The 23,158-nt window shown below is 43.7% G+C and overlaps 1 protein-coding gene across 1 annotated transcript in view; it reads left to right on the forward strand.

Annotated features, from left to right (window-relative positions):
* Nucleotides 1-21,090, forward strand: part of LOC106586887 (interferon-induced GTP-binding protein Mx-like) — a 34,422-nt gene extending 13,332 nt beyond the window's left edge. The window contains exons 2-14 of the mRNA XM_014174614.2: nt 2,530-2,564; nt 3,231-3,412; nt 3,976-4,110; nt 5,848-6,002; nt 6,346-6,484; nt 6,568-6,766; nt 7,681-7,759; nt 7,867-7,989; nt 8,543-8,675; nt 8,856-9,014; nt 11,913-11,989; nt 12,337-12,531; nt 20,464-21,090. Of these exons, the coding sequence (XP_014030089.2) occupies nt 2,542-2,564; nt 3,231-3,412; nt 3,976-4,110; nt 5,848-6,002; nt 6,346-6,484; nt 6,568-6,766; nt 7,681-7,759; nt 7,867-7,989; nt 8,543-8,675; nt 8,856-9,014; nt 11,913-11,989; nt 12,337-12,531; nt 20,464-20,685 (1,821 nt within the window). The 5' untranslated portion in view covers nt 2,530-2,541 and the 3' untranslated portion in view covers nt 20,686-21,090. The remainder of the gene's footprint in view (nt 1-2,529; nt 2,565-3,230; nt 3,413-3,975; nt 4,111-5,847; nt 6,003-6,345; nt 6,485-6,567; nt 6,767-7,680; nt 7,760-7,866; nt 7,990-8,542; nt 8,676-8,855; nt 9,015-11,912; nt 11,990-12,336; nt 12,532-20,463) is intronic.
* Nucleotides 21,091-23,158: the final 2,068 nt, after the last annotated feature.

Raw genomic sequence — 23,158 nt, forward strand, 5'->3', positions numbered from 1 at the left:
CAAAAGTGTTCGATGGGGTTGAGGTCAGGGTTCTGTGTAGCCCAATCAAGTTCTTCCACACCGATATCAACAAACCATTTCTGTATGGACCTCGCTTTGTGCACGGGGCATTGTCATGCTGAAACAGGAAAGGGACACAAAGTTGGAAACCCAGAATCATCTAGAATGTATGCTGTACGCTGTAACGTTAAGATTTCCCTTCACTGGAGCGAAGTGTCCTAGCCCAAACTATGAAAAAACAGCCCCAGACCATTATTCCTCCTCCACCAAACTTTACACTTGGCACTATGCATTAGGGCCGGTAGTGTTTTCCAGGCATCTGCCAAACCCAGATTCGTACGTCGGACTGCCAGATGGTAAAGTGTGATTCATCACTCCAGAGAGCACTGCTCCAGTGTCTGATGACGGAAAGCTTTACACCACTCCAGTCGATGCAACCTTTTCGCGGGCTGAGCTTTTGTTGCTTCCACTGTCGTGGTAATTTATTTTGTCTGACCAGAATGACGTATCAACTCACTGACACTACCGGAAGGTCCGAGGCGTGTCCCTCTCTGCTCCGTTTTAGTCAGAGTGTGGGCTAACCTGAGCCACGTCTAACGGAGCCCCTGCACACAGTTTAACCTCTGTCTCCCAGGAGCGATCAGCAAGCAGTTAGCATCCCATCCTCGTCGCCAACTGTCGTGGTAATTCTAACCAGAAGGAGAGAGACTGTATTCTTTAAAACAACTTTACTATAAGATATGCACAAACAAAGCAATCAATAACAACCACTCAACGGTGCATCGTCAGGAAAGCCCAACGAACAGAGTTGTCTCTCTCCTCTTATAGAAAAAGTACAACCTATTTTGTCTACGTGGCAGTTTAGCAGATGGGTGGAAACAGGGATGGAACATGGTGTGTAAAAGCTGATTTAGCTTGTCTGTGCAGATTAAGATAGCTGACGTTGCCACCATTATCTGTTCCTTCCTGCATGTTTCCACCCATCTACGTTCCTGTAGATTGTTAAAACAGGATGTCACATACTGAGGACGCACCTAAAAGGCTCTTATCTGTATGCCCAGACTTATGACTAAGTCACAAAAGACAATCCTGTATCAGCAAAAAATACTAACATATAACAATGGACAATTCTCAAGGTAAAAACAGCACAGTAGGTCTATTTAAACAGTATTGTAGGTAATTCAATCATTTTCTAAGCAAACCATTTACAGTTGACCAGAGTTGAAATTTTAAGAACTTACATGTTGGAAAGGTGGCATCCTATGACCGTGCCACGTTGGAAGTCACTGAGATCTTCAGTAAAGCCATTCTTCTGCCAATGTCTGTCTATCGCGATTGCATGGCTGTGTGCTTGATTTTATACACCTGTCAGCAACGGGTGGGGCTGAAATAGCCAAATCTACTCATTTGAATGGGTGTCCACAAACCTTTGTGTATATATAGTGTACCAAGTTATGCTCCAATAGACATTGACCAAGGGAATAAATACATTCTAATCTAATAGTCAAATCAAATCAAATCAAATGTATTTATATAGCCCTTCTTACATCAGCTGATATCTCAAAGTGCTGTACAAAAACCCAGCCTAAAACCCCAAACAGCAAGCAATGCAGGTGTAGAAGCAAGTTGGCCAGAAAAAACTCCCTAGATAGGCCAAAACCGAGGAAGAAACCTAGAGAGGAACCAGGCTATGAGGGGTGGCCAGTCCTCTTCTGGCTGTGCCGGGTGGAGATTATAACAGAACATGGCCAAGATGTTCAAATGTTCATAAGTGACCAGCATGGTCAAATAATAATAATCATAGTAGTTGTCGAGGGTGCAACAAGTCAGCAACTCAAGAGTAAGTGTCAGTTGGCTTTTTTCATAGCCGATCTTTGAGAGGATCTCTACCGCTCCTGCTGTCTCTAGAGAGTTGAAAACAGCAGGTCTGGGACAGGTAGCACGTCCAGTGAACAGGTCAGAACAGTTGAAACTGGAGCAGCAGCACGGCCAGGTGGACTGGGGACAGCAAGGAGTCATCATGCCAGGCAGTCCTGAGGCATGGTCCTAGGGCTCAGGTCCTCCGAGAGAGAGAAAGAAAGAAAGAGAGAAAGAGAGAATTAGAGAGAGCATACTTAAATTCACACAGAACACCGGATAAGACAAGAGAAATACTCCAGATGTAACAGACTGACCCTAGCCCCCTGACACATAAACTACTGCAGCATAAATACTGGAGTCTAGTGTAATGTTTAAAATCATAAAAGGATTTTACTTATTCAGTTACTGCCCTACTCTTTCATTTTTACAAGATTCTCATCTAGTAACTCAACATTAGGAAGTTGTTCTTAATGTTTGGTATACCCAGTGTATTACAGTTGGCAAATTGTAAGATTACAAACTGGGCATGTGAGACTGTATCTCCTCTTATGTTATATTTATGTTATGTTATGATTTAGATTATAATAACTTCAGTTCAAAATACGGATGCATTGCTGTTATTCTGTATTTTCATCTAAATGGTTTAGCTTTCATTCTCTTTTATTTCAGCGGAAGAGAGACATGTCTTATGACGATGGACCGAGGTGGGACAGCATTACTTCAGTAAAAGGCCTCCATTTTCCAGTTGTTATTGCACACTTGCAGTACTACTCTGTACTACGCTGTACCACAATACTATGATCCTAATATTCAGAATTGTATGGTGATGGTGATTATTGATACAGTGGTGACTATTTATACAGTGGTGACTATTTATACAGTGGTGACTATTTATTCATTGGTGACTATTGATACAGTGGTGACTATTGATACAGTGGTGACTATTGATACAGTGGTGACTATTGATACAGTGGTGATTATTTATACAGTGGTGATTATTTATACAGTGGTGATTATTGATACAGTGGTGATTATTGATACAGTGGTGACTATTGATACAGTGGTGATTATTGATACAGTGGTGATTATTGATACAGTGGTTATTATTTATGCAGTGGTGATTATTTATGCAGTGGTGTTTATTTATATAGTATGGATTATTTATGCAGTAAATAGTGTGACATTTTGTTACACATGGTGTAGTATTAACATTTTTGGGGAATACATTTTCTCATCCCATGTAGTTCAAATGATATTAATTAAGCTACTAACTATAAAAACTGTGTCAAATAATACATTTAGCCATGCATGTCTATCAACAAATTAACCATTCATAATGGCATTGTTTTTTTCCCCTGACATTCCATCAGCATGTTCCAAGACCAGCTGGCGGAGAAGGTCCGGCCCTTCATAGACTTAGTAGACAACATGAGATCCATAGGGATAGATAAGGAACTACCACTGCCAGCCATTGCTGTAGTGGGAGACCAGAGTTCAGGAAAGAGCTCTGTGCTTGAGACCCTTTCTGGGGTGGCGCTGCCCAGAGGGACTGGTGAGATTCTGTAATGTTTTCTGAACACACAAACAAACTATATGAAATCAATATTAGCATTTTAAATGTAATGCCCAAATCACCCAGTCTCCGAAACTGGTTGTGTAACTTAAACATGATTTGGGCATTGACAAGTTTTTGGTTTGAAAATGCTGAAGTTGGCGATTAATGCCAGTGGCTAGGTAAACAACCCTGAAGCAGGAATTCACACTGTCCTTGTCCATAGATGAGGTCAGGAAACAGACAGTACAATAGGACCACAGAGACACGGACATTACTGAAATGTTTAGAAGCTTCAAATTAATTTGATAACCGCAGCCAACCTTTTCAGAAAATGTTCGTTGCAAGTTGACTGGACATGAGTTTTCTCAACATTTAGTCAGACGTGTCTAACATGCTTTCAGAACATTAGAGCTACATTGTTGTCTGTAGCCTGCAGAAGTTAAATATTTATCATGAAATTCATGTCCCGGTCCGTTGTTGACTCTACTGTCATATTGTATTGTATTGATTGTTCTGTAATACAGTATAATGATCTGTCATTGGTACTTCCTTGTTTCCAGGTATTGTCACCAGGTGCCCACTGCTACTTCAACTCTGTAATGACAGGACAGTGAAATGGGAGGCTGTCATCTCATACGGAGAGAAAGTCTTTGATTTTGACGAACCTTCAGAAGTCGTGAACCACGTTGAACAAGGTCAGATGGGAACGAACACAGACACAAACACACAGACATATTATTCTACACTGTACATTAACCTGTGGAGGCTCCTCAGAGGAGGAAGGGGAGGACCATCCTCCTCAGTGAAATTCAGAAACATTTAAATAACGAAATATTTATAAAGTTATATTTTCTAAATAAAACTAAACTAAATATATTCACATGACCAAATAATTGATTAAAACACACTACTTTACAATGAAGGTCTACAGTAGCCTCAACAGCAATCTGTAAGGTAGCACCATTGTGTAGCCGGAGGACAGCTAGTTAACATCTTCCACTGGGTATATATATAGATATATATACACGATAATCAATAATTTCAATATGCATTTTTCAATAAGCATTTTTCCAGAGCAATTTTCTACAGCTGGCCATGCTTTCCACCTGGCTACCCCTACCACGGCCAATAGCTCTGCACCCCCTGCAGCAACCAAGTTAACAATCAGATCACCGACCATTTCGAATCCCACCGTACCTTCTCCACTATGCAATCTGGGTTCCGAGCTGGTCATGGGTGCACCTCAGCCACGCTCAAGGTCCTAAACGATATCATAACCGCCATCGATAAAAGACAGTACTGTGCAGCCGTCTTCATCAACCTGGCCTAGGCTTTCGACACTGTCAATGACCGCATTCTTATCGGCAGACTCAATAGCCTTGGTTTCTCAAATGACTGCCTCGCATGGTTCGCCAACTACTTCTCAGATAGAGTTCAGTGTGTCAAATCGGAGGGCCTGTTGTCCGGACCTCTGGCACTCTCTATGGGGGTGCCACAGGGTTAAATTCTCAGGTCAAATCTTTTTTTCTATATATATCAATGATGTCGCTCTTGCTGCTGGTGATTCTCTGATCCACCTCTACGCAGACGACACCATTTTGTATACATCTGGCCCTTCTTTGGAAAATGTGTTAACCTGTTATGGCTAGGGGGCAGTATTTTCACGGACGGATAAAAAACGTACCCGAGGACAGACAGCTCTGTAGCTCAGAGCTCACAGCGTAGGAATGAAACAGCGTAAATACCACGATTCGATGGGGAGTGTAGGCCAGGTGTTCCGGCTTGAGTTCATAAAACAGGTCGTCATAAAACCCCCACATCTTCAGACCCCTAGATCTCTCCTCCTCTGTTGGGGGTTGAGAGATAATCTGTAGGGTTGTGGTCTCCTGTAACCTGACCTGATCAGGACAGTCATGACATGGGTATAGGGGAAATTCCAGAATCACGTAGTAGCCTAAACCTATCGATGTAACATTGAGCTGGGTGAATGGAATATGAATGACAGTCATCCTATACGCTGTAATAGAAATAAGCCATGCTCATAAAAAATATGTTGTTCTCCCTTATCTTAAACGGTACCTGACCACCATTGACAAATCTATTATAATTTATTGTGGAAAAGTTTGCATGGTATTTACCACAGACAACTACAGAATACATAATATATTATAAATAGAAGAGTTCTGTCAGGGTATAAGACAGACAAACAAACAAATAATAAACAAACAAACAGATCTTAAACGGCACATACTGCTACTGACATTGACATATCTATTCAAATTTAATGTGGAAAAGTTTGTATGGTATTTACCATAAACAACTACAGAATATATATTATAATAAGAAGAGTTCTGTCGGGGTATAAGACAGACAAACAAACAAATAATAGACACATCTGTTATTTCATCAATATTTTCCCATTGATTTAACAGCTCAGAACGAGTTAGCAGGAGAGGGATTGGGGATATGTGAACACCTGATCACTCTAAAGATCACATCCTCCATGGTGTGTGACCTCAGTCTGATTGACTTACCAGGGATTGCCAGGGTGGCTGTGAAAGGACAACCAGATGACATCGGAGCCCAAGTAAGTCTAACGTTATTGTGTATAGCTTTTGTACTATGTCCAGTACAGTGCTTGGTTATCTCATGACACTTGTTTCTCATCTTATAATTCACTAATGATGAATTGTTTTAGCCAGGTGTAAATACTTTTTACCATAATTGCTAGCAAGGTAGCTATGATGGTTGAATCTGGTGTGTTGACTTTGAGGAAGGTTGAGCTTCAGAACCATAAAGAACAGAGTGCCCCACACAGGGCAATATCACGGTAACAAGCGGTCTGATACCCTCTCGTAGATTAATCAAATAACTCGGTCAAAGGCTTGCATCCTGACTGCTTTGTCACATTCCTCTTCCTTTTTTACTAGATCAAGAATCTCATTTTGAAATTCATAAAGAATAAGAGAACCATTATTTTGGTGGTGGTACCATGTAATGTTGACATAGCAACAACAGAGGCCCTGAAAATGGCACAAGAAGTGGATCCTGAAGGCACAAGAACTCAGGGTAAAGACATTATATAGATGAATGTATTTTTAATTGGGTTTTTATATTAGCAGTTATCATAATGCTTTTCATTTGTCTTCAAGCCATTCTGACAAAGCCAGACCTGATAGACCCGGGAGCAGAGAATAATGTGTTGGAAATTGTCCACAATAAAGTCATCTTTCTCAATATGGGCTATGTCATTGTGAAATGTCGTGGTCAGAAGAATATTGATGAAAACATGTCCATTACTGATGCGATTGAGGAGGAGTTGGAATTCTTCCAAAATCACGAGCACTTCAGGTAAAATGTGTTCATGCCATGTGTTAAGTGAACTTGCATCTTTGATTTTGATGGCTTCAGATCTGAAAATGTTCAGGGCCCCAAACTGTTGATTTCAGGATTTTATGAATATTATTTTTTTTCAACATATCCTTTGAGAGTAGTTCCATATAGTATTCATGAATGGTCTTTCCTTATGAGTCCCTCCCTTCCCTTCTCTTACATTTCTGCATATTGTACATTTTAACATTCAAAATCAAATGACTAAATGATCCTTGGTTTACTCACAAAAAAACTTTTCCATATGTTAGCTTCGCACATATCTCTAGCTTAAACAGATTGATTTTGATGGGGATTTTTTATTATGTTATGTAGATATCCGTGGGACTATTGTAGGCCAAGGGTTAACTGACATCTGTATTTGACAGTTTTAATTAAAAAAATGCATGTGTTAAATGTGTCGGACAATTTCTGAAATGAAATTCTGCGTTTGTGTCACAACCTGATCTGTTTCACCTGTCTTGTGATTGTCTCCACCCCCCTCCAGGTGTTGCTTATTATCCCTGGTGTATATATCTCTGTGTTTCCTGTCCACCTGTGCCAGTTTGTCTTGTATGTTTTTCAAGTCAACCTGTGTGTTTTCACGTACTCCTGCTTCTATTTTCTTTTGCCAGTCCTCCCGGTTTTTGAACCTTGCATGTTTTCTGGACGCTGTACCCGCCTGCCTGACCGTTACACCTGACCCCTGCCTGCCACTCTGTTCCTCATGGACTCTGAACTGGTTTGACCTTTTGCCTTTCCACGACCATTCTCTTGCCTACCCCTTTTTGGATTGATTAATAAATATCAAGACTCAAACCTTCTGCCTCCAGTGTCTGCATCTGGGTCTCGCCTTGTGCCCTTAGTTTGTTATTTCTCTCCCTTTCAATGTATAGATCCCTCTTGCGTGAGGAGAAGGCATCTACCAAGTGCCTAGCCACCAAGCTCAGCAATGCCCTGGTCAAACACATCAAAGTTAGTCCAACCAGATACCCTATGGTTATCTGTTCTCCCTACACCCAGTGCACACTGGAAAACATGTGGTCTGGTACCTATTAACGTGTATGTTTGCTCCTGGTCAGAAATCCTTGCCCCAGATGTCAGCGACGATAAAGGAGCGGCTGGTGGAGGTAAAGCATTTATTGAGTCAAATAGAGGACAGGCCTCCCCTGGAACCTGAAGAGAAGAGGAAGTACCTCATTCAGGTGAGCACATCTTTCTATCTTTCAGCTTCGTAAACTTCTTCTGTACAAAATTTCAATACAAATGTCTGTGGGGTTGGAAGCCATACTGTTGCACAGTAGTCCAGGTGTGTTATAGTCATGGTTCAGTAAATTGTCAGGATAATGTCCTATAGAGAACTTGGGCAATGGTACCTGATGTAAAGGCATCAGCTCTGTTGCACAATCGCTGCCATTTGGATTGGTCAAATTTGCCACACATGTTTAAGAGTTGACATACTGTCCAGAAAGATAAATTAAATAGCATTAACATTTTCTCCACACTCCCACTTAACAATCCCACTTTCTCCACTCCCTTTCCTTAATTTCCAGCTGATTAGCTTTGTCACTAGGTTAAACAATACTTTGCCTTGACATCTGATTTTACAAAAACACTTGGACAAGCCACTGTAAGATAGTTCTTGTTTAATATCTGTAGAGAACATAAGGATGGATGGGTCTTGTGGAGCAATTTCATTAAACAGTAATCTAAAAGGACTAAATATTAAACAGGTATGTTTTATAATGTTTCCTTCAGGTCATAACAGATTTCAATGATCAGATTACCCAACTGTCCAATGGAGATATGATCGTTGAAGAAAATCTGTTTGAGCTCATGCGAAAGGAATTTACAGAGTGGATGAAATGTTTGGAAAATGCCAAATCACATTGTAGGTACAATTTTGAATAGCCCAGGTATTGCTCATCATAATACCATGTCTGACCAATGAATATATGTCTCTAATCATTCCTAATATTTACTGATATAATTATTATACTACTAATAGTTATGTCATACAACAGTGATTATAATCTCCAATAAATGATTAACATTGTTTTCCTGAATTTAGACCATGAAGTAATGCAACAAGTGGTGGATGAATATGATCAGAAGCACAGGGGAAGTGAGCTGCCAGGATTCAGTAACTACAGGGTATTTCAACGTGTTGTTCAGAAACTAGTGGCTGAACTTAAGAGACCAGCTATGATGACACTACAGACAATCAGAGGTAAGTGACCAAAAGCCCTTGTGACATCTACTCCTTCTCTCCCACTCTCTGGTGCTTGTTGTTGCCAGTTTAATCATTATTACGCACACCTGCCACCATCGTTACACACCTTATTGTTTCTGTTCTGTGTTTCATGTCTGTATTCTACTCGTGTCTCTTGTTTTGTTTAATTTGTTTATTTATTAAACTTACTCCCTGTACTTGCTTCCAGATTTATTAGCGTACATGTTACAGCCCTAGGTTCGATGTAATTTTCCAAAAGCCCCTTTATTGAACATTATGTATGGGTCTGTATGGTAGTAATGACAAAACAAACATGCCTATTATACTAAGCAGTAAGCCCCCAAGAAAGCAGGTATTTGTGAATCACACCCCAATCCACATTGTCAGGGCTGAAGTGGAGCGGGTCTAGAGCATTAAGTTCCTCGGTGTCCAAATCGCTAATGTCCACACACGTGCGCACAGTCGTGAAGAAGGCGAGACAGCGTCTTTTCCCCCTCAGGAGGTTGAAAAGCTTTGGCATGGGCCCTCAAATCCTCAAAGTTCTACAGCTGCACCATTGAGAGCCTCTTGACTAGCTGCATCACTGCTTGGTATGGCAAAATCACCACCCTCAATCGTATGGATTTACAGAGGGTGGATCGGACAGCCCAGTACATCGCTGGGGCAGAGCACTGTGCCATCCAGGACATCTATATCAGGCGGTGTGAAAGGAAGGCCCGGAAAACTGTTAGACCCCAGACACCCAAACCATAGATTGTTCTTTCTGCTTCTGCATGTGTTAAAATAATTTTATATCTTAATGATAACAATCAATAATCAATAAGCCTTGACTAATTCCCAAGGTTTGTAAGACAATGGGTTAAATAATTAGGCAAGGACTCAGCTTTCTGCAAAAGGTTCATTCAGCTTTATTCAGAGAACGTTCTGAGGTCAAGATAACAAAACAGTCATTATATAGTTTCTTCTTTACTTACGCACACGCATTTACACACAAACTGTTGGTGAACTGCATCTCCCCTTTGACTGTTTATCACCATCCAGGTCAGCCTGTTCCTTTCCCTCAAGGTTAGGAACCCCTTGAAGTTTTAACTCCCTTGATCATCTGTCCCCTGCTCTCTACACCAATTACACACACACACACATTTCTCTCCCTCTCCAGTGGTTCCTGGACTTTCTGGGACTAATTGATCATTACATTGATTATTCATTAAGCATACTACATGACTTATAATTCATAATGGTTCATTGATTCATTTACCTTTATTAGATAATTATCTTATCAGCATGACAAACAGCTCCTGAACAGGCTCCAGAACAGCTTCTATCCCCAATCCATGAGACTACTAACTAGATAGTCAGGTAACCATTTTGTTATCTAAGTTGACCCCTTTATTCATTTGTATCTTTGCACTGTCTCTATGCACACTGTCAGAACTCTACACACACTCACTGTCACTCCAACACACGCACACACGCACACGCACACGCACTCACTCAATTTGGTCAACCACACAACATCTACACACGTATACTGACTCTAAACACACAAGCACACGCAATCATCATATACTGAGATGCTACTCTGTTTATCATATATCCTGATACCTAGTCAACTTACCCCTATACATACAGTATCTAACCATACCACTTCAGTATCCCTCCACATAGTACATATGGTACTGGAACTGACCCTGGAACTGTTCATGTATATAGCTACTGACCCTGGAACTGTCCCTGTATATAGCTACTGTCCCTGGAACTGTCCCTGTATATAGCTACTGTCCCTGGAACTGTCCCTGTATATAACTACTGACCCTGGAACTGTCCCTGTATATAGCTACTGACCCTATTAATTGCTACTGACCCTGGAACAAACAGTAGCTACTGACCCTGGAACTGACCCTGTATTTAGCTTACTGACCCTGGAACTGCCCCTGTATATAGCTACTGACCCTGGAACTGTTCCTGTATCTAGCTACTGACCCTGGAACTGTCCCTGTATCTAGCTACTGACCCTGGAACTGTCCATGTATATAGCTACTGACCCTGGAACTGTCCATGTATATAGCTACTGACCCTGGAACTGTCCATGTATATAGCTACTGACCCTGGAACTGTCCATGTATATAGCTACTGACCCTGTTAATTGCTACTGACCCTGAAACAAACAGTAGCTACTGACCCTGGAACAAACAGTAGCTACTGACCCTGGAACTGACCCTCTATATAGCTACTGACCCTGGAACTGTCCATGTATATAGCTACTGACCCTGGAACTGACCCTCTATATAGCTACTGACCCTGGAACTGTCCATGTATATAGCTACTGACCCTGGAACTGACCCTCTATATAGCTACTGACCCTGGAACTGTCCATGTATATAGCTACTGACCCTGTAACTGTCCCTGTATATAGCTACTGACCCTGGAACTGTCCATGTATATAACTTACTTTCTCGCGTTCTTATTTCTCTAGTGTTTTTGTTCTATCTTCTGTTATTTTTAATTCTTCATGGTTGGGTTTACAGTTTGCAAGAACGTCATTTCATTGAACTTGCACAAGTGACATTTGAACTTTAATTGACTAAATAGGACATGAAGGAACATTTCACTCAAATTACAAAATGACATTGGTTTCCTTACCCTGTAAGCAGTCTATGGACAAGGTGACATCAATCCACGCATTGGTTTAATTTACCTGTTTTCATTTTTTCCTCTTCATATCCAAATGAATCTCAAATTGATTGTGTAGCTCAATGAAGTTACTCAATGATTACTTGGACATGAAATATTAATATTGGGACTATTGACTTGTAATTTGGATGTACTATTCCTTTAAATAATAACATTTTGTGGAATATCTCTTCACAAAATACATTTGTTTTTGTTTTTCAGACATGGTGCAGAAGCAATTTGATCATTTGTCCAGAGAGAGCTTTAAGAATTATCCTTATCTTCATCGGGTCTCAATGGTAATGACGATTGTAAACTGTTAAGTGCTCTGACATGATAATCATACAATTCTCTATTCTGTGATTTTAGGCTGAAATGGAAATCTTAGTTAGTGGCACTAGCAAGAAGGCAGGAATACATGAGGCAAAGTAGCACTTAAAAATCACAATATATTTTTATTAAGAATTACAATTAACAAGTTGTCCATTGTAGGATCGTAGCTTGAAATGTTCAAAATAAAACACCACAAGATATTTAGAGCATATCGAACTGAACTTTTATCTGAAACAGTAAGAGTATTTTACTGCCTCCCTGCATCCAAGATTCTTTATGTCCTCATGGAATCTTAATCTTTGTTTAAACTCAGAGAAAAAATGAAACAATCCAGGAAAAGCAGTCAACCATAGTGAAGGAGAGGATCGTGGAGCAGTTTGAGATGGAGATGCAGGTCTACACACAAGATGAAATCTTCAACAAACATAGTCGAATGGAGGGAACAGCAGAAGGCTCAGTTCACGACACCAGGAGCAAGTACCCTGAGCTGCTCAAGGCATACTATGAGGTAAAATGCAACAGATCTACTATGCTGTATGTATAGAGTGTTCCAGATATTAAATCTAATTAACTAAACCTGCAGCTAACATAAAACTGGCATGTTATGTAGTGTGCTTATCAACAAACTCACACACTTTCTCATCAGGGCCTTCCACAAATTTTTGGAGATCTCAACGTGTATGTATGGACTACATCTAGCCTGGTACTCCACCCCAGAGACATATTGTATTCATCCATACACAGTTCACAGCTGGTATAAAAGGTGTAGCAAAATGCTTATGTGCTAGCTCCATTAACAATGCAGTACCGTGCTGATGTACCATGCATTATAGGGAAATAATGCATGCTCTAGAATGCCCTTCAAGCCAATCAGTAACGAGTATTCAACTATGCAATGGTATAATCAAAAATAGAATTATGATGCATTTACATTACACAGTATAATCAACAATGTCCATATGTCAGCCATGTTGACAATATTGACCAATAGCAGTTCATGGCATTTACATTTTTTTAAACAATGCTGTGTAACTGAAAGTCTTGAAGTAGAATCTACATACTTGTCATGACTGGATAAATGGAATGCTCCAAGGGCTAACATGGGGTCCGTTCTAAATGTTTTCCAACTCTCTATATACACTGCAGTTCAAAAGGGTTGGGTCACTTAGAAATGTCCTTGTTTTTCAGAGAAAATCGAAATATTTATCCATTAAAACCTGTTATGGACAGACGTTCCACTAGCAGGACCCCTCGCCAACAGCCAATGGAATAGCAGGGCGCGAAATACAAAACAACAAATCTCATAATTCAAATTTCTCAAACATACAACTATTATAACCTATTTTAAAGATACACTTCTCGTTAATCCAACTACATTGTCCGATTTCAAAATGGCTTTACGGCAAAAGCATAACATTAGATTATGTAAGGACATCACCTTGGCAAGAAAAACCACACAGCCATTTTCCAAGCAAGGAGAGGCATCACAAAAACCAGAAATACAGCTAAAATTAATCACTAACCTTTGACGATCTTCATCAGATGACACTCCCAGGTGTCACAGTTATCGACGGTGAAGGAGGACCATAACGCAGCAGGCATGCGGTTGTTCATTTTGAACATTTATTCACTCCAAAATGAACACATAAATAACAAAAGAGAACGAACGATAAACGGATAGTCCTGTAATGTTGACACACTAAACAATCTCCCACAAATGACAAACACACCCTAATATATGGGACTCTCAATCAAAGGCAAATAGACAACACCTGCCTTCAACTGAGAGTCCCAACCCCAATTAACCAAAACATAGAAACAGACACACTAGACTAAACATAGAATACATGAAAACCAAACAGTGCCCAAAAACCCCGGAATACTTAAATCAAATGCCCCTTCAACAAACACACCACCCCGAACCACATAAAACGAATATCCTCTGCCACGTCCTGACCAAACTACAATACCAATTAACCTTATACTGGCCAGGACGTGACAGTACCCCCCCCTTAAAGGTGCTAACCCCGGAAGCACCAACAAAATAAACCCCAAGCAACACCAAAAAAGAAAAATTCCCCCCTACTAAAGGGAGGGAAGGGAGGGTGGCTGCCGTCAACGACGGCACTGTGCTACACCCCCCCTCCCCAACCCACCTATCTCTGAAGGTGGCTCCGGCTCTGGCCATTCGAGGCTGTCGGGGCAGTCCGGCCGCTCGGGCAGTCCGGCCGCTCGGGCAGTCCGGCCGCTCGGGCAGTTCGGGGCAGTCCGGCCGCTCGGGCAGTTCGGGGCAGTCCGGCCGCTCGGGCAGTTCGGGGCAGTCCGGCCGCTCGGGCAGTTCGGGGCAGTCCGGCCGCTCGGGCAGTTCGGGGCAGTCCGGCCGCTCGGGCAGTCCGGCCGCTCGGGCAGTCCGGCCGCTCGGGCAGTCCGGCAGTTCGGGGCAGTCCGGCCGCTCGGGCAGTTCGGGGCAGTTCGGGGCAGTCCGGCCGCTCGGGCAGTCCGGCCGCTCGGGCAGTCCGCCGCTCGGGCAGTTCGGGGCAGTCCGGCCGCTCGGGCAGTTCGGGGCAGTCCGGCCGCTCGGGCAGTCCGGCCGCTCGGGCAGTTCGGGGCAGTCGGGCAGTTCGGGGCAGTCGGGCCGCTCGGGCAGTCCGGCAGTTCGGGGCAGTCCGCCGCTCGGGCAGTTCGGGGCAGTCCGGCCGCTCGGCCGCTCGGGCAGTTCGGGGCAGTCGGGCAGTTCGGGGCAGTCCGGCCGCTCGGGCAGTCCGGCCGCTCGGGCAGTCCGGCAGTTCGGGGCAGTCCGGCCGCTCGGGCAGTTCGGGGCAGTCCGGCCGCTCGGGCAGTTCGGGGCAGTTCGGGGCAGTCCGGCCGCTCGGGCAGTCCGGCCGCTCGGGCAGTTCGGGGCAGTCCGGCCGCTCGGGCAGTCCGGCCGCTCGGGCAGTCCGGGGCAGTCCGGCCGCTCGGGCAGTCCGGCCGCTCGGGCAGTTCGGGGCAGTCCGGCCGCTCGGGCAGTTCGGGGCAGTCCGGCCGCTCGGGCAGTCCGGCCGCTCGGGCAGTTCGGGGCAGTCCGGCCGCTCGGGCAGTTCGGGGCAGTCCGGCCGCTCGGGCAGTTCGGGGCAGTCCGGCCGCTCGGGCAGTCCGGCCGCTTCGGGCAGTCCGGGGCAGTCCGGCCGCTCGGGCAGTCCGCCGCTCGGGCAGTCCGGCCGCTCGGGCAGTCCGGCCGCTCGGGCAGTCCGGCAGTTCGGGGCAGTCCGGCCGCTCGGGCAGTTCGGGGCAGTCCGGCCGCTCGGGCAGTTCGGGGCAGTCCGGCCGCTCGGGCAGTTCGGGGCAGTCCGGCAGTTCGGGGCAGTCCGGCCGCTCGGGCAGTCCGGCCGCTCGGGCAGTCCGGGGCAGTCCGGCCGCTCGGGCAGTTCGGGGCAGTCCGGCCGCTCGGGCAGTTCGGGGCAGTCCGGCCGCTCGGGCAGTTCGGGGCAGTCCGGCCGCTCTGACGACTGTTGACTGGCGGGCAGCTCTTACGACTGTTGACTGGCGGGCAGCTCTGACGACTGTTGACTGGCGGGCAGCTCTGACGACTGTTGACTGGCGGGGCTGGGTTTACGCACTTGAAGGCTAGTGCGGGGAACGGGAACAGGACGAGTCGGACTGGGTTGATGCACTTCCGGGTCCGCACGAGAGACAGGAGCTGGAAACCCAGGGCTATGGAGGCGCTCGGGCGGTCTTGATCTTACCTCCTGCACAACCCGTCTTGGCTGGATGGAACTAGTAGCCCTGTACGAGCGGGGTGCTTGCACAGGGCAGACTGGGCTGTGCAGGGGCCTGATGGTAGCCGTGCGTAGAGCGGGAGTTGGGTAGCCTGGTCCTCGGAGGCGTACCGGCGACCAGATGAGCTGCGCAGGCATCCTCCTACCAGGCTGGATGCCCGCTCTAGCACGGCACCTGCGAGGGGCTGGAATAACGCGCACCGGACTGTGCGTGCGTATGGGTGAGAGAGTGCGCTCCTCAGCGAAACATAGCGCTCTCCACCCCATACGCTCCTCCATATAACCACAGGTAGCTGGCTTCCGGCTCTTCCTATGCCTAGCCAAACTACCCGTGTGCCCCCCCCCAAAAAATTATTGGGGGTGCCTCTCGTGCTTCAACGCCAGTCTTGTCCCTCGGAACCGTTCCCGGTCAATGCCAGCCTTACTCCTTTCCTCTCTCTCGCTTACCACATGTCCCCATGGAAGGCGATCTTTACCGGCTTGGATCTCCCAAGTGTAGGAGCCTTTTCCCTCCAAGATCTCCTCCCAAGTCCATCTCTCTCGTTTGTCCAATTCGAAGTCCCTCTGCTCCTTCCTCTGCTGCTTGGTCCTGGAATGGTGGGAGATTCTGTCACAGTTATCGACGGTGAAGGAGGACCAAAACGCAGCAGGCATGCGGTTGTTCATTTTGAACATTTATTCACTCTAAAATGAACACAAAAATAACAAAAGAGAACGAACGATAAACTGACAGTCCTGTAATGTTGACACACTAAACACGGAACAATCTCCCACAAATGACAAATGACAAACACACCCTAATATATGGGACTCTCAATCAAAGGCAAATAGACAACACCTGCCTTCAACTGAGAGTCCCAACCCCAATTAACCAAAACATAGAAACAGACACACTAGACTAAACATAGAATACATGAAAACCAAACAGTGCCCAAAAACCCCGGAATACTTAAATCAAATGCCCCTTCAACAAACACACCACCCCGAACCACATAAAACGAATACCCTCTGCCACGTCCTGACCAAACTACAATACCAATTAACCTTATACTGGCCAGGACGTGACACCAGGACTCAATGTTACACAATACATGTATGTTTTGTTCTATAAAGTTCATTTTTATATCCAAAAACCCCATTTTACATTGGCGCGTGATGTTCAGAAAATGTTTTGCCTCCAAAACTCCGGTGAATGAGCACATCAATTTACAGAAATACTCATCATTAAAATTTACAACAGTTATTGAAAGAATTATAGATACCCTTCTCAACCGCTGTGTCAGATTTCAAAACAGTGAAAGCACATTGTTCAATATTCTGAGTACAGAGCTCAGCAATCAAAGCAAGCTATACAGTTACCTGCCAAGTTCTGGAGTCAACAAAACTATAAATCTTCACTTACCTTTGCTGATCTTTGTCGGAATGCACTTCCAGGACTCCAACTTCCACAAGAAATGTTTGTTTTGTTCGATAAACTCCATATTTATGTCCAAATACCTCCGTTTTGGTCACGCATTCAGATCACTATTCCAAAGGCACATTGTGCGAGCGCAAAACCCTAGACGAAAAGTCAAAAAGTTCCATTACCGTTCGATAGTATTCCAACCGGACAATAGCATATTCATTACAGAGGAAAAAGAAGGAACGGCACACCTGCGTGACCGCGCAGTAAACAAATCATTGGCCTCAGGCAGAACACTTGTTCAGTGAGCTCTTATTCTCTCCCTAGTAACAGTAGAAGCATAAAACAAGGTTCTAAAGACTGTTGACATCTAGTGGAAGCCTTAGGAAGTGTAAAAGGACCCCACAGACACTGTAGTTTGGATAGGCAATCACTTGAAAAACTACGAACATCTACGAAAAAAACTACAAAGATTTCACACTTCCGGTTTGGATTTTTCGCAGATTTTTGCCTGCCATATGAGTTCTGTTTTACTCACAGACATGATTCAAACAGTTTTAGAAACTTCAGAGTGTTTTCCATCCAGATCAACTAATAATATGCACATATTTGACTCTGGGCCCGAGTAGCAGGCAGTTTACTCTGGGCACGCTTTTCATCCGAACGTGAAAATACTGCCCCCTATCCCAAACAAGTTTTAAAATAACATCAAATTGATCATAAATACATTGTAGACATTGTTCATGTTGTAAATGACTATTGTAGCTGGAAACTGCAGATTTTTTTATGCTATATCTACATATGTGTACAGAGGCCCATTATCAGCAACCATCACTCCTGTGCTTCAATGGTTTCTCAAACTAGACCCTCTAATGTACTTGTCCTTTTGCTCATTTGTGCACCGGGGCCTCCCACTTCTCTTTCTATTCAGGTTAGAGCCAGTTTGTGCTGTTCTGTGAAAGGAGTGGCCATTTTGAGCCTGTAATCAAACCCACAAATGCTGACGCTCCAGATACTCAACTAGTCTAAAGAAGGCCAGTTGTATTGCTTATTTAATCAGGACAACAGTTTTCAGCTGTGCTAACATAATTGCAAAAGGGTTTTCTAATGATCAATTAGCCTTTTAAAATATACTGCTCAAAAAAATAAAGGGAACACTTAAACAACACATCCTAGATCTGAATGAAAGAAATAATCTTAATAAATACTTTTTTCTTTACATAGTTGAATGTGCTGACAACAAAATCACACAAAAATAATCAATGGAAATCCAATTTATCAACCCATGGAGGTCTGGATTTGGAGTCACACTCAAAATTAAAGTGGAAAACCACACTACAGGCTGATCCAACTTTGATGTAATGTCCTTAAAACAAGTCAAAATGAGGCTCAGTAGTGTGTGTGGCCTCCACGTGCCTGTATGACCTCCCTACAATGCCTGGGCAAGCTCCTGATGAGGTGGCGGATGGTCTCCTGAGGGATCTCCTCCCAGACCTGGACTAAAGCATCCGCCAACTCCTGGACAGTCTGTGGTGCAACGTGGCGTTGGTGGATGGAGCGAGACATGATGTCCCAGATGTGCTCAATTGGATTCAGGTCTGGGGAACGGGCGGGCCAGTCCATAGCATCAATGCCTTCCTCTTGCAGGAACTGCTGACACACTCCAGCCACATGAGGTCTAGCATTGTCTTGCATTAGGAGGAACCCAGGGCCAACCGCACCAGCATATGGTCTCACAAGGGGTCTGAGGATCTCATCTCGGTACCTAATGGCAGTCAGGCAACCTCTAGGCTGCCATTAGGAGGGCTGTGCGGCCCCCCAAAGAAATGCCACCCCACACCATGACTGACCCACCGCCAAACCGGTCATGCTGGAGGATGTTGCAGGCAGCAGAACGTTCTCCACGGCGTCTCCAGACTCTGTCACGTCTGTCACGTGCTCAGTGTGAACCTGCTTTCATCTGTGAAGAGCACAGGGCGCCAGTGGCAAATTTGCCAATCTTGGTGTTCTCTGGCAAATGCCAAACGCCCTGCACGGTGTTGGGCTGTAAGCACAACCCCCACCTGTGGACGTCGGGCCCTCATACCACCCTCATGGAGTCTGTTTCTGACCGTTTGAGCAGACACATGCATATTTGTGGCCTGCTGGAGGTCATTTTGCAGGGCTCTGGCAGTGCTTCTCCTGCTCCTCCTTGCACAAAGGCGGAGGTAGCGGTCCTGCTGCTGGGTTGTTGCCCTCCTACGGCCTCCTCCACGTCTCCTGATGTACTGGCCTGTGTCCTGGTAGCGCCTCCATGCTCTGGACACTACGCTGACAGACACAGCAAACCTTCTTGCCACAGCTCGCATTGATGTGCCATCCTGGATGAGCTGCACTACCTGAGCCACTTGTGTCGGTTGTAGACTCCGTCTCATGCTACCACTACAATGAAAGCACCGCCAGCATTGAAAAGTGACCAAAACATCAGCCAGGAAGCATAGGAACTGAGAAGTGGTCTGTGGTCCCCACCTGCAGAACCACTCCTTTATTGGGGGTGTCTTGCTAATTGCCTATAATTTCCATCTGTTGTCTATTCCATTTGCACAACAGCATGTGAAATGTATTGTCAATCAGTGTTGCTTCCTAAGTGGACAGTTTGATTTCACAGAAGTGTGATTGACTTGGAGTTACATTGTGTTGTTTAAGTGTTCCCTTTATTTTTTTGAGCAGTGTATATTATCTTGGATTAACTAACACAACGTGTATTGGAACAAAGGAGTGATGGTTGCTGATAATGGACCTCTGTAAGCCTATGGAGATATTCCATTAACAATCAGCTGTTTCCAGCTACAATAGTCATTTACAACATTAACAATGTCTACACTGTATTTCTGATCAATTTGATGTTATTTTAATGGACAAAATAATTGCTTTTCTTTAAAAAAAGGACAAAAATAGGACCTCAAACTTTTGAACGGCAGTTATATTATAATAAATACAGCAAGAATCGCAGCACAGAACAAAGAAATATAATCGCACTAAAATGTGTATTGGTTAGTTTCACCACTGTTGTTAGGGAAAATAAATGTTATTATCTTAACTCCCCACCAATCAATACATGCCTAAGATTTCTTCCTGAGAATGCTATAATAGGTATAATAGGTCATATTTGTGGTATATTGCATTTTGCAGACCTATCCAACTCTGAAGTCTGTAGTTCACCTTGCGGAGCCTTGGTTGCCGTTTGGCCATCTCATCACTTTGGGCCCTTACTCTCAATCCCACCTCACCTCTCTCACAGATTGTGGTGCAAAGACTGGCTGACCAGGTGCCCATGCTGATCAGTTACTTCATCCTGAAGCAGTCAGCCAAGATTGTGTGCAGTGAAATGCTGGATCTGCTACACAGAGATGACACTGATAACATCCTACAGGAGGATTCAGAGATTGAACAGTATCGTGCAAAGTTGCAGGCCCAATTGGATTGCCTTATACTGGCCAATGACAAAATCAGCAGCCTGTGAGAGTTTGATGTCTTGTCAGTTACAAAATTCAGAGATGTTTCCAAAAACAGAATCATGTCAATATAAGTATAACCAGATTTTTGGAAAGGGCAGTAACGGCCAAATGTTATTTATTTAAAAAAATGAGTAAAATAAGATATAATTTGTATATTTGTGTTCAACAAACGTATGAGATCGGCTAAAATCAGTGAGATGCTGTAATGACGACACCAGTGAAATCCTACAGGAGGAACAAGAGGTCGGCTGGAAACATAAAAGGTTGCAGGACCAAGCGGATTGCCTTGGACTAGACAATGACAAGATTAGTAGACAGTGCTTGACAATTTCTCAATGCAGAAATTCTGAGATATAGTCAATGTCGTGTCTGTGACTATCATTAAATGTGAAGACTGTTATTTTATCAAACTAATTCTCTTTGAAATTATTGTTACTTGATTAAACTAATCTTGTAAACTTTAATTAACTAGGAAGTCGGGGCACCACAGGAAAATGTTTAGTCTCTATTTCCCGAATTGACTCTCCAGATATTTTTATATCTTATCGATTAGTCATTCTCATTAATGTATTATTAGACAATGGAAAGGGTTGGGGACGGATAAAGAGCAGGAAGGACAAAATGGATTCACTACAAACGGTTGATAATTATATTCATTGAAATGCTAATCCTTTGCACATGAACGGCCGCTCATTCGAAAATAATTGCAATGTTTATATGTATGCCCATAAGTCACTGTCGTCTGCTGGAGAGTCAGTTCATCAGAGCATCTCTGGTTAACTTCCCCAGAAGTCACAATGTCTTTTGTGGTTGTAGCTTTCTCAGTGACTCTGGATAGTGTTTGATGTATTGTATATGTCAGGCGTACAGATGGTTGTTGGATAGAGTAGATGCTTCTGCGGTTGTTGGTATTCTCATACTAGACTTACGTATTTTCCAGCTGCAGACTAGTAATTCTAAATCTAGAATTTGCTCTTATTCTGTAGGGATCGATTGTCTCAGAGTTTAACCATTTCCAGCCATGTAGCCAACACTACATGCTGCCTGGTCTCCTGGGCCTATAGAGTGGTAGCCATTTCAACATGGGGAGTCCATCCCGGCGTTGTTTGACTTCAGTTTGTAGATTTCTTAACCAATCCAGCATGTAGCGACAGCGCCATATTTTCTCAGGTACAATGACCTGTAGAGTTGTAGCCATTTCAATGTGGGGACTCCATCCCGGCGTTCTCTGACTTAATGTACATTTTGTAGAAAGTGGGTTTTCTACTCTTTTTGAGAAGGGGCAGTTCTATGACACCTAATGTGACGTCTGGGCTCACGGGGGCATGGCCACTGACAAATTAAACTTCATGTGAATATCCATACTCTCATTTAGAAGGATAACATCACATAACATATTTCCACAAATAGTTTAATGTTCAATCACATACGTTTCACAACATTTAGATGTAAACCTGACAGATGGGAAATGTACTTATGTGTGTTTCCTGTCCTTCATGAGATCACCAAATGAAACACACTTGTCATGACTGTCCCTTAACCTCTATGGGCTAGGTGGGACGCTAGCGTCCCCCCCGTGGTGCACTCCATCAACAGCAGGTGCATTTCAAGAGCGGCAAATTTGAAACCAAATAAATGTCAAAATTCAAATTTTTCAAACATACAACTATCTTACACCCTTTGAAAGATAAACATCTCCTTAATCTAACCACGTTGTCCGATTTCAAAAAGGTTTTACGGCGAAAGCATAAAGTTAGATTATGTTAGGAGAGTACATTGACAATAGCTGTGTGTAATGTTTTGTCAATTCAAAGACGGGGTCACCAAAACCATAAAACCAGCTAAAATGATGCACTAACCTTTTACAATCTCCATCAGATGACACTCCTAGGACATTATGTTAGACAATGCATGCATTTTTAGTTCTATCAAGTTCATATTTATATCCAAAAACAGCGTTTTACTATGGCATTGATGTTGAGGAAATCGTTTCACTCCAATAACCCGCAGTCAAGTCAGCACCACAAATTAAATAATTAAAATTAGAAAACATTGGTAAAATATTATATTGTCATTTAAAGAATTATAGATTTACATCTCTTGAACGCAATCAACTTGCCAGATTTAAAAATAACCTTACTGGGAAATCACACTTTGCAATAATCTGAGCACTGCGCCCAGAAAAATACGCGTTGCGATACAGACTAGCCGCCATGTTGGGGAGATCTAAAATCGAAAATACTATGTAAATAATCCATTACCTTTGATTCTCTTCATCAGATGTCACTTCCAGGTATCACAGGTCCATAACGAATGTAGTTTTGTTCAAAAAAGCTCATTTATGTCCAAAAATCTCCGTCTTGTTAGCACATGATCTAAGCCCGCCGGACTTCACTTCATGAACGAGGGGAAAAAATATATTTACGTTCGTTCAAACATGTCAAACGTTGTATAGCATAAATCATTAGGGCCTTTTTT

This window comes from Salmo salar, chromosome ssa25, assembly GCF_905237065.1.
Source record: "Salmo salar chromosome ssa25, Ssal_v3.1, whole genome shotgun sequence".
NCBI classification, from domain to species: domain Eukaryota; kingdom Metazoa; phylum Chordata; class Actinopteri; order Salmoniformes; family Salmonidae; genus Salmo; species Salmo salar.